General features: G+C 46.4%; 1 protein-coding gene across 2 annotated transcripts in view; it reads left to right on the forward strand.

Annotated features, from left to right (window-relative positions):
- The window catches only part of NSDHL (NAD(P) dependent 3-beta-hydroxysteroid dehydrogenase NSDHL), a 25,221-nt gene extending 13,007 nt beyond the window's left edge, over positions 1-12,214 (forward strand). For both annotated transcript variants that reach the window (XM_081125554.1, XM_081125555.1), the window contains 5 exons: positions 1,102-1,248; positions 5,002-5,130; positions 7,866-8,008; positions 9,582-9,684; positions 10,824-12,214. In XM_081125554.1, the coding sequence (XP_080981680.1) occupies positions 1,102-1,248; positions 5,002-5,130; positions 7,866-8,008; positions 9,582-9,684; positions 10,824-11,156 (855 nt within the window). In that variant the 3' untranslated portion in view covers positions 11,157-12,214. The remainder of the gene's footprint in view (positions 1-1,101; positions 1,249-5,001; positions 5,131-7,865; positions 8,009-9,581; positions 9,685-10,823) is intronic.
- The last annotated feature ends 3,614 nt before the right edge of the window (positions 12,215-15,828 follow it).

The raw sequence follows: 15,828 nt of genomic DNA on the forward strand, positions 1-15,828 counted from the left end.
AAGAGTGTCCTATCTTACATTTCTGTGTATGATCATTGTTTTGTGCTTATTTTGGAGGATGGTTTTGTTCTTAGGAGATGCTGGGTGAAGTGTTCAGAGTCAAAGTGGCACGATGTCTGCAACTTTCTAATAGTTTCAGAAAAAAATCATATGTCTGTATATCTACTAGAGGGAATCGCAACACGATATTAATAATCAGTGAATCAAGGCACATAATTCATGGGTGTCTTTCTTTTGGTGATGTTAGCATCTATTGATGGTCATTCCTAGATCTTATTACTTAATTAAGGCTTTGCCAAATGGTGACATGCTGTCATTCTCTCTTTGTTTCTTACCTCAAATCTTTGTACGTTATGCAGATTAAATGCTTGACTCTTTCCCTTTATGTGCCAGTTTGCAGAAGGAATTCATATTCTTACTGGTGATCAAATTGTCCCTTCTTTGGCCAGTGGGAGCCTCTATCAGTTGTCTTTTAAGTCCTTTTAGCAGGACCCCTGGAGTCTTGGCTAGCTTTCTTGCTTTCTGGTATGACAAGATGTTCCTGGCTCATCTCATCTATTTCCTGCCCCAGATCTGCAATCAGCCATTGCTCTGAGGCGCTCTGGTTCCTCTTAGCAGTAAATTAAACATACCTGTTTCAGTCCCTTTAAGGTTGCTGTTTTATGTCTTGTTTCACAGAAAAAAATACTCCTGTGTATTGGCCATTTACACTGTCTTTCATATGATTCATAATTTGTGTCCATAAGCTCATCTTCCCCAGGAATTTTACCCCCAGGTGTCCTGAATTGTGCTCTACCCCATGGGGCATAGTGGCACAGATGTCGCCTCTAGCTGGATCCCACAGGCTTCTGATGCCCCAAACCAGTTTTTATTAGGGACCAGCTAATGGCGAGGGGGTGATTAAAGGGACAACATTGTTTTTTTCCCATGTCCTTATGTATTGTTTGAATATTTTACAATGAGAATGTATTTCTTTGTTAATTGTAGAATTATAAAAGGGCAAGACACCTATGTGCCACAGATTGGAGAATGGGAATGTGAGGAGGCTGTTTACTTGTGCAAGGCAGGAGTGATTTGTTTTGTCTTTGTTTGCTTTTCCAGGACCTGTACCCAGCTCTGAAAGGTGTAAGCACAGTTTTCCACTGTGCATCACCCCCACCATCTAGTAACAACAAGGAACTCTTTTATAGAGTGAATTACATTGGCACCAGGAATGTCATTGAAACTTGCAAAGAGGCTGGGGTTCAGGTAAGGGGAAGGCTGGAGTGAGTGCTGTCACACATTTCTAAATGTTTGGGGGCCAAGGTTTTTGCTCTCCTCCTGGGCCTAGCCAGGCTTGCTTCGGAAAGTGTTGGGAAGATCCTAGAAATTAAGCCCTGGAGCATCTGGACCAATTTGAGCTGTAATATTCTAACTGCATTGAAATAGACCATCTGAGGACCCTAAGGCTTATTAGTCTTTGGTTAAATAGCTACAAAATGTAGATATTATTTATATTTTTATTGTGATAATATATATAACATAAAAGTTACCATTTTAACCATTTTTAAGTATACAGTTCAGCAGCATTAAGTACATTCGCATTGTTTACAACCATCCTCGCCATCCAGCTCCTGAACTTTTTCGTCTTCCCAAACTGAAATCTGTCTCCATTAAACAGCAGCTCCATTAAACAGCAGCTCCCCAGCCCCTGGCACCCGCTCTTCCACTCTCTGTCTCTGTTTTTGACCATTCTAGAGACTTCATATAAGTGAAATCATACACTGTTTGTCCTTTTGTGTCTGGCTTATTCCACTTAGCCCAATGTCTTCAAGGTTCATCTGTTTTGTAGCATGTGTCAGAATTTCCTTCTTTTTTAAGGCTGAATAGCATTCCATTGTAAACAAGACCACATTTTGTTCCTACATTCACCCATCAATGGGCACTTGGATTGATTCTACCTTTTGACTATTGTGAATCATGCTGCTGTGAACATAGGTATATACATATCTGCTCCTGTCTCTGCTATTGATTCTTTTGGGTAAATACCCAGAAGTGGAATTCCTGAATCGTACAGTAATTCTGTTTAACCTTTTAAGGAACTGCCATACTATTTGCCAGACCTTGCTTTTATTTTCAAAGAAAAACTATTTACTTTTACTCAGTAGAAACCTGTTAAAACACAAACCCAAGTGGATATGAATTTCCACCGTGTCATAGCTTGTTGCATTGTTGTAAATCCTGGTTCTCGGGATCACCTTTATGGGATACCAGCCACTGGACAAGACAGCTCCCTGTCAGCCAAGCACCCCACCGTCACAGTGACATATGCCAGAGATGCTGTGTAAACGAGAAAAAAGACTAAAGTGAGCCAGGAGGGTTCTCTCCCAACAGTCCCGATACTGTCCACCAGCCCCCCAGCACCATCAGCTGGCCCAGTAAGAACAGGAGGTCTTCTAAGCTCTGTGCCCTGGGAAGGATCAGTTATAGTAATAGTGACCTCTTACACCTGGCAAATGACAAGAAACTTTGCCCTGCAGTTTTCACCTGATTTGCTCCTCGTTAGGTAACCAGGGACTACTAATGTCACTTAACAGTTGAGGAAGCAGATTTGGAGGACTAAGTGCTGTCTCTGCTAGTAAATGAAAAAAGTGAGATTTGAATTCAGACCCTCCAATGCCAAAGCCAAGGTTCCTTACCTGCCCGTGCTTGTATAACACAGTGCAGCGAAGCACACTGCTGCTGGTATAAATGGGATATCTCAGGCACCCAAAAGAGATTCGAGAATGATGTAGTAGCCATGTACTCATCACAGCACTTGAGAAACACTATTACTGGTAGAATTGAAGCCCTGTGTATACCCATACTCAATGCCATTGCTGTTCTTCCCCACCCATAGGGAACCACTGTTGTGAATTTGGGTTTATCATTTATTTTCTCCATGTGCAGCCAATATAAGGTATTGGAGTGCATGTCTGAAAACTTTATAAAACAATATATTGAATAGATATTCCTGTAACTTGCTTTTTCCCCTTAATGTTACATTCTTGAGATTTATCCATCTTGATATATGTAGCTCCAATATAGTCACTGAAGTGGCAGAAATAGTTTAGTAGGTAACAGTGCAGGAGAGGATTTTTTGTGTTATGTTTAGGGAACATTTCACAACACTGAGATCAAAAGATTGTTTAATGTGGTTTTTTTTTCTTTTTGTAAAATCATTTTTCTTTTCTTTTTCCCCCCTCCCAATCATTTTTATTTTCAATTACAGTTGACATATATCATTATATTAATTTCAGGTGTGCATCCCAGTGACCAGACATTACATAACTTAATAAGTGATCATCCCAGTAAATCCTGCACCCATCCAGCACCGCGCCTAATTTTTAGAATACTATTGGCTGTATTCCCTATGCTGTACCTTTTAAGTATTACTTGCACATTTAAATCTGTAATCTGCCAGGAATTTGTTTATATATGGTCTGAGGTAGAGACCACATGTTTTTTTGCTCAGCACCATTTCTTGTGTCATCCATCCATTCCCCACTATCAGTGCCCCATTCGGCACACCTCACATGTTGCTGCTGTGCATGGGTTCGTGCCCTGCTCTCTCTTCCTCTCTGTTGGCCTCTGTCTGTGCCCAGGCCATTGTCCTCTGCCTTAATTCAGTGAGCCTAAGGATGAATCTCTGTCTGGTAGGACAAGTCATCCCCAAACATGTTCTTCAGAATTTTCTTGGTTATCCTTAGCCCTTTGCTCATCCATATACTTTTTATTATTATTGATTTTAGAGAGACCAAGGGAGAGAGAGAGAGGGAGAGAGAGAAACACTGATGTGAGAAACATCAATCGATTGCTTCCCATACATGCCCTGACTGGAAGTCAAACCTACCACCTTTCGGTGTACAGGACAACACTCCAACCAACTGAGCCGCACCAGCCAGGGTTCGTCCATATACTTTTTAGGATCAGCTTGTTGAGTTAATAGAGCCTGCTGGAATTGTTATTTTAATTACATCAAGCTTAAAGATCATTTGGGAGAGAATTGACAGCTTTCCAGTATTGAGTCTTCCTATCCATAAATACATATGATCTGTTTATCTCTCTCTTTAATGTCTTTCAGTAGAGTTTTATACTTCATAATGGTTTTGCACATCTTTTGTGAAATGCTTCCCTCTATGCCTCATTTATGCTTATTGAAATATCTTTCATGTTGCATTTTCAATTGCTAGTGCATGGGGACACCGTTAGTTTTTGTGTATTGATTTTGTACTCAGCAACTTTGCTGAGCTCTAACTTTAATATTTTCTGTATATTCTTCGTGTTTTCTCTGTACATATTTCCAGTATCTGTGAATGGTGATAGTTTTGTTTCTTCTTTTCAAATTATTATACTTCATTGTTTGTCTTATCCTGCCATGCTGGCTAGGACTCCAGGGCAGTGTTGAATAAAAGTGGTTAAGATATGATTCGAGCTAATGATGTTCAGTGATGGATGAGGTTCCTTTAACCAATGGGCTGGGAGCTGGGGACCCTCATAAGAAAGCATCTTCCTTTTGAATAGTATTTCTCAAGTGGGCATGGGTGTATGCCTGTGTGTGCTGACATGCCAAGGTTGGCATCAGAATCACCAAGGGTCTTTTTCAGACAAACATCTCCCTCAAAGGCTGTGGGCTATCCTCCCCCATGGACAATCACTCCCATAGTGAGATACCATGAATAATGGAAGTCTGTTCTATTCCTCAGCTTGATAGGAGAGAAAAAAAACGTGAAATCTGCTGTTTTAGAATGTAATACCATAATGTGTCCAGGATCCACATAGCTGCAAAAGATGGTGATCTTTGGATTATTTTAAGAAGGCCCGAAGAGTGAAGGCATCGCAGTAAATAAGTTGTTTGGTGCCTTGCATGTGAGGATTGGGAACAAGTACCACTTGATTCTCTTTCAAACACAACCATTGGAGTGTTTATATAGTGATCATTCCTGACTTGTATTTTTTTAATCTTCCTTTCTCCACTGCCAGAAACTCATTTTAACCAGCAGTGCTAGTGTCATCTTTGAGGGCGTTGACATCAAAAATGGAACTGAGGACCTCCCTTATGCCATGAAACCCATTGACTACTACACGGAGACAAAGATCTTACAGGAGAGAGTACGTACCTGAGAATTGGTTGAGTGAGTGACAAGCAAGTTCCATGAACATCTGAAGGGCTTAGATTCTTGAGAAAAATATTTGTGCCCTGGCCAGTTTGGGTCAGTGATTAGAGCATCGGCCTGTGGACCAAAGGGTCACTGGTTCGATTCCCGGTCAAGGGCATGTACCTCAGTTGCAGGCTCAATCCCTGGCCTTGGTCAGGGCATGTGTAGGAGGCAACCAATCCCTGTGTCCCTCTCACATCTCTCTCTCTTTATCTTTCTCTCTCCATCCCTCCCTCTCTTCTCCCTCCCATCCACTTTCTCAAAAAATCAATGGAAAAATATCCTCAGGTCAGAATTAAAAAAAGAAAAATATTTGTGAACATATGAAGTTAGTATTCTGAGGCCTAAGTACCTAACTTGGGAAGTAAAACTTGTGGGTGAAATTCAGTTTAAAAAAATCTTAACAAAATAGCACAATGTGGCCATACACTGCTCTGAGTCTTTTACAGGACCTGCTTCGTTTAAACTTCATGATGACCCCCTAAGATGAGCACTATTATCATCACCAGATTACAGATAAAGACAGTTGTTGCCCAGAGATTCAGAGCCTTCCTGAGGCCATGCAGCTGGTAGGTGGCTGGACCAAGGCAGTTTAGCTCCAAAGCCTGCACTTGAACTCACACTATGCAGAGTTACTCAGTTGCTATAGAAATCAGAAAGCAGGCAATTTATGATGATCCAAAGTGTGCAGGCAGAACTTGGGCTTAACACACAAGGAGTAAGTTTTCATTTGAAACACCTTCCTAGTGGCACTCTTGTTCCCCTCCCTTTTTAAAATTAAACAGTGGAAGGATCTTGCTTTATTTTAAGGAAAAGTACTTTTCTATTTGGCAACCTGGCTTCTCCTGGGAGCACCTGCTTTTAACAGCAGTCTCAGTTGAGTAACAAGCACCAAGCCTTCGGACTCCTGGGCTCCGGGAACCCTGACAGCAGCTAGCTCCAGGATTAATGTCCAGGGAGGGCACTACCCTGAGAACAGCCTCAGCTGAAGGCCACGAATGCTCATCAGCCACAGACAGCTTGCCTTAGCTGGGTATCTGTGAGTTTACCTCTTCCAGGTGTCTGTAGCACATCACAGCCACTAAACCAGAGTTTAATGCCAAAATGGCATGAGTCCCCCGTACTGCCTGAGAGCCTGCTGCCTGTTTGCTCAGAAGGTCCCAGAAGAACTCATCTTCAGAGAGACACAGGTCATCCCCTTTCTAGTGGAGACCTAGCCTTTTGCTAGTTGGAGCCCTGTCTCCACCACCCTGCTCCTTGGAGCACAGAGAGCCTCACAGAGCTCCCGCCTGCTTGGACTTGACCCATAGAGTACTGAGGCTTCCACTGGGCCCTATGTACTTACGCAAGGCACCTGAGACTCCCACTGTTTCTGTTCAGGAGCTGCAGGTGGCAGCTATGGCTCAGACTATCGGTGTGTCACTTGTATTAACTTTCTGTTCTCAACTGGGGAAAAGCAAAGCCTGTAAACTCCTCCATCAGTAATCCTTCTGGAGCCTCATGTCAGCTGCTGTTGGCACACAGTAATGCACTGTTGGCTTTCAGACCTCCCAACGTAAAAATGGAATGGGATGTTGATCTAGGACCCCTTCACTTTTTTTTTTAATAACAGAGGTGAGCCTTGGTAGAGGGCATTGGAAGGCTTAATTAGTCATTTCCCACATTGCCATAGGGACTAGGGGCCTGGAGGGAAGAGGAGAGACAGCTCTGGGAATCTGTTGTAAGACCAATTCTTCACTGTTGGGCAGCTACAGTGGTTATAAACTCAGTCAACAAGTAACTTAAACTTTCTGGGACCCAAATATGTACAAAAATTTTGCCACCATAGAATAGAAATCCTAGGTGAGGTGATAATGATACTTATCAAGCATGCAACTTACTGAAACAGTTGGCGTGGGCCATCTCATTTAATCAGCACACAGCCCTATCAGGATAGGCACTGTCATGGACCCCATTTTTACCAATAACATAAATCATTCAGGAAGTTTTGTTACTTTTGAGGCAAAATCTGTTTCTCTGTACTTTAAGCCCTTAAGTTCTAGTTTGTCCATTAAGCCACACAGAACACAGCTTTTCTCTCTGACAGTGGATGACAGGAGTGGTGGCTGCCTCTTCTTGAGTGCTTACTAGGCGCTAGGCACTGCTCTGAGGACTTTACCTGTATTGGCTGCCCTGTTTCTCCCAAACCCTTCACCTTCTCAGTCCCTCCTTCATGGCACACTTGGGTTCATCAGAGTACCCTCTTGGGAGGTGGTGCTCCAAACTGACCAGAGCAGCAGCCCAAGACTGGTGGAAATGTGCAGTTGGCGCATAGAGCTTTAGGCAAGAGCCCCTGTGGTGGCAGCAGCCTTGTGGGAGGCTCATGGCTAACTGACTCACCAGAACCCTCAGATCTTTTCCACAAACTGCTGCCAAGGCTTACCTTCCCCTGGCTGCATTTGTGCATTTTAGTCTTAAACCCAAACCCAGGCCTTTCTGTTTGATCTTACTGGTTTGCACCTAGCTGTCTTTCCTGCATTTTCCGATTTGGTTGGTAGAGTGAATGGGGTAGAGAAGTAGCCAGAATTATACCAGTCACTGATGTAGGTCTTCAGCCCAGGGCAGTGGGTGGCTTCTGTGTCCCCTGTGGGAGGTGCTGCTTAGCCAGTGCAGCACACCCACCATGGACACACTCCTGCTCTCCTACAGGAAGTCCTGGGTGCCAATGATCCTGAGAGGAATTTCTTAACCACAGCCATCCGCCCCCATGGCATTTTCGGCCCAAGGGACCCCCAGCTGGTCCCCATCCTCATCGAGGCAGCCAGAAAAGGCAAGATGAAGTTCATGATTGGGTAAGTCAGCCTATGGTTGCTCTTCTCCAAGACCCCCTGAACCCACTGTAACAAGGATCAGTCACATTCAGCTCTCTTCTTATGTGGCCTTCTCTACTGCGCTCTGTTCAATTCCCGAGGCTGACACAGCAGATGACCTATACTGGGGGGCTTGAAACAACAGAAATGAATTCTCTCCAAGTTCTGGAAGCCAGAAGTCTGAAATCCAGCTGTGGGCAGGTTTGGTTCCTACAGAAGATTCTGAGGGAAAATCTTTTCCAGGCCTCTCTCCCAGCTTGTGGTTGTGGCTGGCAGTCCTGCAATTTCTTAGCTTATAGATGCATCACTCCAATCTCTGCCTCCATCTTCACATGGCCTTCTTTTCTCTGTGTGTCTGTGTCCAAATTTCCCTCGTTTTGTAAGGACAGCAGCCTTTGGATTTAGGGCTCACTTTACTCCAGTATGACCTCACCTAACCTTGATTACATCTGCAAAGACCGTATTTCCAAATAAGGACACATCCACAAGTTCTAAGGGAACATGAATTTGGGGAGGACAGTATTCAACCTAGTATACTCTCCCTGGCAGGCTGGGACAATATTTGTGTGCTGTTTGGAAACTGAGGGAACAGGCTCAGAGGGGAAAGACTGAACCAGGGTCAGGGGCCAGGCCTCCGACTCTTTGCATCAAGGAAGATAGGTGGAGGCGTTAACATCCCTTCCTGAGGAAGGTGCAGGTGGTGACAGTCTTCCCCAGTACCTTTACTCTTCCTTCCTTCCTTTTTTCCTTTTCTTCCTGTCTTTTCCACTTTTTCTTGCTATCTTGCCTCCCTGCCTCTCACTTGGCCTCCCTGTTGCCCTGTCTTACTGCTTTGAGGGATGACACAGAGATGGTAGAAATACATGAGGCCAAAGCAAGGCTTTAGCCCAGAGTGTCCTGGAAGGAGTTAAGAGCTGCTGCCCAAATTGGAGCTCAGAGCAGATAACACCAGTATTGGCCATGCTGGGATGGGGGAGGCAGAGCACCAGTCTTTCAGATACATTAGTTGGCCCTTAAATATCACACTGCCCCTGAGGGCCCAGAAGCTCTATCCCCCTGCACATCTTTAACTGTTACAGATGTCCACTTATGCCAGGGGCTGGCATTGCCAAGGCTGGTAGCAGCCGTTGTGCAGGTAGCAGTCTGTTATTATTTATTTATTTATTTATTTATTTATTTATTTATTTATTTATTTATTTTTTGTTAATCCTCACCCAAGGATATTTCTTTCCATTGATTTTCAGAGAGAGTGGAAGGGAGGGAGGGGGAAAGACAGAGAGAGAGAAACATGAATGTGAGAGAGACACATCAATTGGTTGCCTCCTGCACATGCCCTGACGGGGCCGGGGATCAAGCCTGCAACCCAGGTATGTGCCCTTGACCTGGAATCGAACCCAAGACCCTTCAGTCCACAGGCTGATGCTCTAACCATTGAGCAAAACTGGCTAGAGCCAGGTACCAGTCTTAAATGCTAAGACTCGGGAGCAGCCCTGGGTCCATGTGCAAGGCCTCCAAGTGCTCCCAGCCCAGTGGAACCATATCTGTGTGCCCACAGAAACGGGGAGAACTTGGTGGACTTCACCTTTGTGGAGAATGTGGTCCACGGACACATTCTGGCTGCAGAGCACCTCTCCCAAGATACGGCCTTGGGTGGAAAGGTAAGGCACCTGCTTCTGTTTCTCCCAGCTTGGTAGTGGCTGGCCCACCACATCCTCCCCTGTACGTTTGCTCATCTTCAGATTGCTTCTCTGTGTGGTTGGATTCACTAGCACATTCCCTCCGTGATCCTGCATCCTGGTAGGCCTGCTTTAGAATCCTTTTGGGTCAAGGTTGAGCCCCTTTGGTCAGGAGTATGGCATCAAGGCAGTACCACATCTCACAGGGCAACCGAAATACAGAGGAGTGAGCTGGGATTGAACAGAGATTCAGGACCTGGTTCTCCATGAACGTAGCCTGCCTGCCTGCCATGGATGTGGCTATTCCAGTCAGGGTCCCGTGAACATTGGACAGAGCATTTTGCCCACTCATTCTAGATGTCTCCATTTTTCCCCCATCACCCCGCCATGCTCATGACTCTCACCCCTCCTGAGGGGCAGATGTATCTGAATCTCCTGGCATTTGGTACCCAGTGGGCAGGGTGGGCATGGGGAGGTGAGTGCTCACCCAGAGATGGGAGAGCACATGTGGGCCCCTCATCCTTTCCTCTCATTCTGAGGGCTCTGTCTTCCTGCTTTTTGAATACCCCCCTATTTGGGCCTCATTTTTTTCTCCTGTACTTCTTCTGTGGGAAAATGGCAGGGCACGTATGGCTTTTAGTTCAGACCAAACACGGCACATTTGAGAAACATAATATGACCCGTTTGTTGTACCTGAAGATAAGAAGATGAATGTTACTATGCTTAACACAATGACTAAATTAAATTAACAAACATGACTTCCTGAGTGCAATCTAAACTTCACTTAAAATCCTGGCACACAAATGAAATTTTCATTGCCTTCCCTCTATCTAAAGCTGCCCATAGCTGTAAATCAAAAGGTCTGCCAGCGGTGATACTTGTGGATAAGAGGACCATGGAAATACTGTGGTCTGCATGGGCTTAATATCCACATCAGTTTTGAGCTGCCCTGCAAAGGAGCTGGGGTGGGTGGGTGAACAGGGAGTGGCCACTGGTTTCCTAAAACATTGATCCTGGGCTGAACCAGCAGCTATGACTGAGCTCTGAGCTCCAAGTTTTGAGCATGGCCTGCTCACCCCTCCAGCTGGGAAGCGGTCTCTAACTTCTTGTTCTTTCTTCAGGCATTCCACATCACCAATGATGAGCCTGTCCCTTTCTGGACGTTCCTGTCCCGCATCCTGACAGGCCTCAATTATGAAGCCCCCAAGTACCACATCCCCTACTGGGTGGCCTACTACCTGGCCCTCCTGTTGTCCCTCCTGGTGATAGTGATCAGTCCTGTCATCCAACTCCAGCCCACTTTCACACCTATGCGGGTTGCACTGGCTGGCACATTCCACTACTACAGCTGCGAGAAAGCCAAAGAGGCCCTGGGCTACCGGCCACTGGTCACCATGGATGATGCCGTGGAGAGAACTGTGCAGAGCTTCCACCACCTGCGGAGGGTCAAGTGAGGCCCCCGAGACTGGGCCCTCTCACCACATTTCCCCACCAATAGCTCTCCCCCATGGATCAATAAACTAACCTCCTTTAAGTGAGTTTATTCTGAGCTCAGGTCCCTCCTCCCAGTTAGATAGGAGCACACTTGGCCTTTCCATGACCACAAGTGGGGCAAAAAAAGCAGACATTTCTCCCTTTGTAGGATCAGATTTGGACTTATTTTAGCAGGCAGCTTTGTATTCTACTGTTTTCTGTTCTCCCATTCCCCCTCTCTCCTGGGTTCCTTATCATTCCACTGCCCTTGTACATAATCAAGGAAGCTTTAGGGAAGAAACAACCCCTTTACTAATTGAGGATGGAGAACTAGATTTATTTCCACGCAAACCAGTACAAGAGTAGAAGCCACAGACTGTTCAAAGAGCCACATATTGCAAATATCCTAGAGGGAAAACAGAAGTTAGAAACATATGGTGAGACTGCAAGTGTACATTTTAAATAGAGTTTAGAGCAAACACTTCTAAAAAGCTTATGCATCTGTAACCCTCCCCCTCAATTCCTGGTTCCCCTCACATACTTCCAAGTTCTCTCAGGCCCAGCTGCAGTGCCCGCCTGCATTGTTTTTTCATAAAACATTCTGTCATGGACACATTTCACTTTATCAAGTGTCCTGTTATCCTTCATGGCATGCCATGGTCTGCCCCTGTGGGATGCTATTTCAGGTCTTTGGCTACTCTGACTGACGTAGGACATCTAGCTGCTTGACAGTGAGGTATCGGAAAGATCGGACAGAAGAGAGCCTCCTTTATGTGCTTGGAGTTTAGGCAGAAACTCCATTAGCTGGTGTAGAAAGGCCAACCCCCTCATAGAACCCTTCACACTCACAGAACCCTTCCAGCCAATTTCCAGAAGGCCTAGCACATATAATGACTCAGTTTTCTCTATTTTCTGGTGACGTTCTGTTTACAGAACCTGGTTTCTTAAACTAATTGACATGTAATCTTAAAAACTTCTGTTTTCTTCTCTACCTTTGTCCTAAGTTGGGGAGGCTGGAATAAAAACATCATACATGCTATTTGCTTTGTGTAATATGAGCATGACCCCTGCCTGTGGGGAGACTGCTAAGCTTATGGGGGGGGGGGGGGAGATATAAACAGAAATAAGACACAATCTTTGCCCCAAAGGCACTTAGAGAAGTTGTGATGTATTCACAATCCTCTGTAATACCAAGCAGGAAATAACACACTTGAGGCGAGGTGATGTAAGTTTGGAGGAAGAAGATATGGCTTCTAGCCAAGATCATCAAAAAGACCTTCAGGAAGGAGGTGACAGCATTGTGTTGGACCTTAAAAGGATAGACAAAGAATAGGTGGAAGCCCCTAGGTAGCATTTCAGACCAAAAGGTCAGGTTCACAGTCAATGGCTTGTCATAGTTTCATTAGTAGTGTATCGCCTTTCTCAGATTCAGTGAAGTACAGAAGTGACCAGCCTGACTTTGGCTGGGAGGCATGGAGCAGTGGGAGGTCAGTCAGGCTGAAGAGGTAGGTAGGGCCTCAGATGCCAAGCCGAGGGAGCTGAACTTTATCCTGTAGGCAGGGGAAACCATTGACAGTTTAACAATGGAGGGCAAAAATCAAGAAACTCCTTTTGGCCACCCTGTGTGGAGCCTGGGAGACCAGATAGGAAGTGACAAAAGTGAGCACTGATGCAGCCCTGGAAATAGAAATGAAGCCTTAGTGGAAGCTCCTAGAAAAGAGTCAGAGCTCACTGCCTGATTTCCTCAGGGAGGAGGTCAGGGCATAGAACTGGAGAACTCCACCTTCAGAGATGCCGGGAGGAGGGTCTCTGCTTGGAAGACTGAAGCTGGGAGACCTCACCAAGGAGCATCAAGGGCCAACGTGCCCTCAGCTTTGTCCTCTGAGCTTCCCTGGGAAAATGCTAGCAGCTGCCTTGACCAAAGATGTCCCTCGTCAAACTCTGGACTGTACATGTTTCCACATGTTTGTTGGGCACCGCCAGGGCTTCAGTGGTGAATAAAACAGACACATACCACAGCTGACATTCTAGTGGGGTCATGCAAATCAATACATAATTGGAAACTTGTAAGTTCCAAAAAGGAAAAGTGTGGGAGCAAGGGTGGGCTGAAAACCTGGCCCAGTTGGAAATGCAAAATAGCCATCAAAGGCTTTCCAAGGAAGCAGCATCCCTGCAGAGCAGAAAGGTGAGACTGAGATCATTAAGTAGCTGGGGGAGCCCTCCAGACAGACACTGAGCCCCGACTGGGCAAAAGGCTGCCCTCCCTGCCTGGTGAGGGCTTTTGCCCCCCTTACTTGCTCTGCCCTGCTGTCCTGACCCAGACCTAAGTAACCCCCCCCAACCTGTTTGGAGAAAGTCTGACTACCAGGAAACCATAGCTTCCAACCCCTCCCCCAAGAGTTTGTTAGAAACTCTGGAGCCCCACCCCACACCTACTGAACTGAGACTGGGGGTTGGCCTGGCACATTGTTCCCAAGCCCTGCCAATGAATGGTTCTGAACCACTGAAGTGACCCCCCCACCAAGTCACTGAATCTAGCTAGAACCTTTCCTCAACCACTGCAAGACTGAACTTGCCCCCTCACAGGCCCAAGTCCCTGGGCCACCTGACCTGTTCCTTTCCTGAAGGCCTACACCCTTGCAGCACACCTCCCTAAAATGACTTCCTAGAGAACCTGCCAAGACCTGTGCCCCTCCCATGGCACATCCATCTGTAGAATCAGGGCCAAGGGAAAGGGGAGAGCTGAAAGTCCAGGCCCAGTTCTGCATGTTCATTGGGGAGAGCTCTCATTTCAGCCGTCTTCCCTCCCCATTGACATCAACCTAGTTCATTCAGCACCTGGCTCTGTCTTCACTGGGTCAGGTGTACTGGGACAGCCAAACTGATCTGTCTCCTCCAATCCAGCCTCTCTGCACATCCAGAGAGTCCTTCCTGAAATAGACCTAGATCCCTCTCTCTACTGAAAACACTTCAGTGGGTCCTGATTTTCTTCTGAACACATTCCACTGCCAGTCCATCATGGCCTGTGCTCAGCCCCCCTTTCCAGCTTCTATTGGGCTTCACACCTGCTGTGCCCTGTCAAACATCCCCTTGCTCAGGTTGTCCTGGCTTCCTGCAATGTCCTCTCCCCTATGTGTCCCCAGGTCCAGAATGGCCAGCTCCCTTTCCCCCAAAAAGCCTCCCTGGACCCTCCCAATTGGAGACTGTGCCTGTTCTCTGGGCTCCCAGCCTAGGGATCTCAATCTTTTCCTCATTAAGTGTACTTCCTCTGTGTACTTTCTCCCACCCACACCAGGGCAGGAGTTCTGTGAGGACCGAGCCAACCAATGTCCCCACAGCACAGAATGGGCACTCAAGAAACATGTGTAACCACCTGCCTGGCCGAGAATCCTAGAGTAACAGCAGCAATGAAAAGAAACAACTCGAGGACTGGGGAACAGAGCATATAGTGGGACTGGTTGGAGCAGAGGTTCTGGGCCTGGCATTCATGTGTGGTTTGAGTGGTCTGTGAACCACATCAATTGGATGCAGCGTTTGGGCCACCTATGAGTCTATGTCTTTTGGCAGGAAAGGGCACATAGCTGTCATCTGCTTTTCAAACATGACTGTGGCCCAATCAAAATTCAAGCCAGTGGGGTGGGGGCCAACAGCTGTGGAGAAGCCCACTTTGGACAGAGGGTCCAGGAGAGACAAACTGAGGGGGGCAGAGGCCAGAATGGGACCCCCAGACCTTATCAGCATTCCCATCTGCATGTTCCTGGACCAGGGGGTGCTTGTGGCCAGCTGTTCCATCTGTGGAGTCTGTGACTCTAAAACAGGGAAAGACTGGAACCAAGGTGGAGGATGGCTCAGCAAACAGGACAGGAATGGTTGAGGCCTCTGGTCCCAGCCCTCCAAGCTATAGTGTGCATTTCTATCCACTGACAAGTAGCTCTAAACTTCCTCCTTGGCGTGTGATAACCCTTGCTGGTAGAAAGTTCTCCCCTTTGCTAAACTGAAATACCTCTTGATGTGACTTCCCTTGCCTTCCCTCTCTCTATCCTATCCCAACAAGCTAGCTTAAAGCTCCCCCTATGGCCCTGCTAGGCCTGCAGCCTCCCCTTCATTCTAAACCTTATCTCCAAAAGCATTTCCTCCTCCCAGCTTTCTCTCAAAAAGGTATCTCTTCTGGCTTCCTGCAAAGCCTAGTCTCAGTCAAAGCACTTCCTCAGTTATAAGTTAATCATCGATTTAGCTGCCCAGATCTCCTATGAGCCACTATACTTATCAAGGGCCAGGAGCTTTTTATTTATTTCTCTGTCCCTGAAGTCATGTGCAATGCCTGCTCCTGGGAAGGTGCCCAGTAAGTTTAACCAGACTGGAAGGGCATTTAGAGGGGAAAGCCACCAACACCCACATTGACCAGCTGGGGGAGTCCCAGAGAGAAGAAGCCACAGCCGAGGGCACTCAGGCAGTTAGCAGAACCAGGGCTAGACCATGGGTCCCTGATCCCTGAGGCCAGCGCACCCTACATTACCCATTTGATTCAAGCAGCCTACTGCAGCAAACGCGCTCACATGGGGAAGAAGAAGCATGGGCTCTGATCTGAGGCTTTCCAACCTGAAGGGCTTAAAGAACACAAATACATAGTTAGGAATGGGGAGGGGAAAAAAG

This window comes from Miniopterus schreibersii (genome assembly GCF_964146895.1).
Source record: "Miniopterus schreibersii genome assembly, chromosome: X".
NCBI lineage: Eukaryota > Metazoa > Chordata > Mammalia > Chiroptera > Miniopteridae > Miniopterus > Miniopterus schreibersii.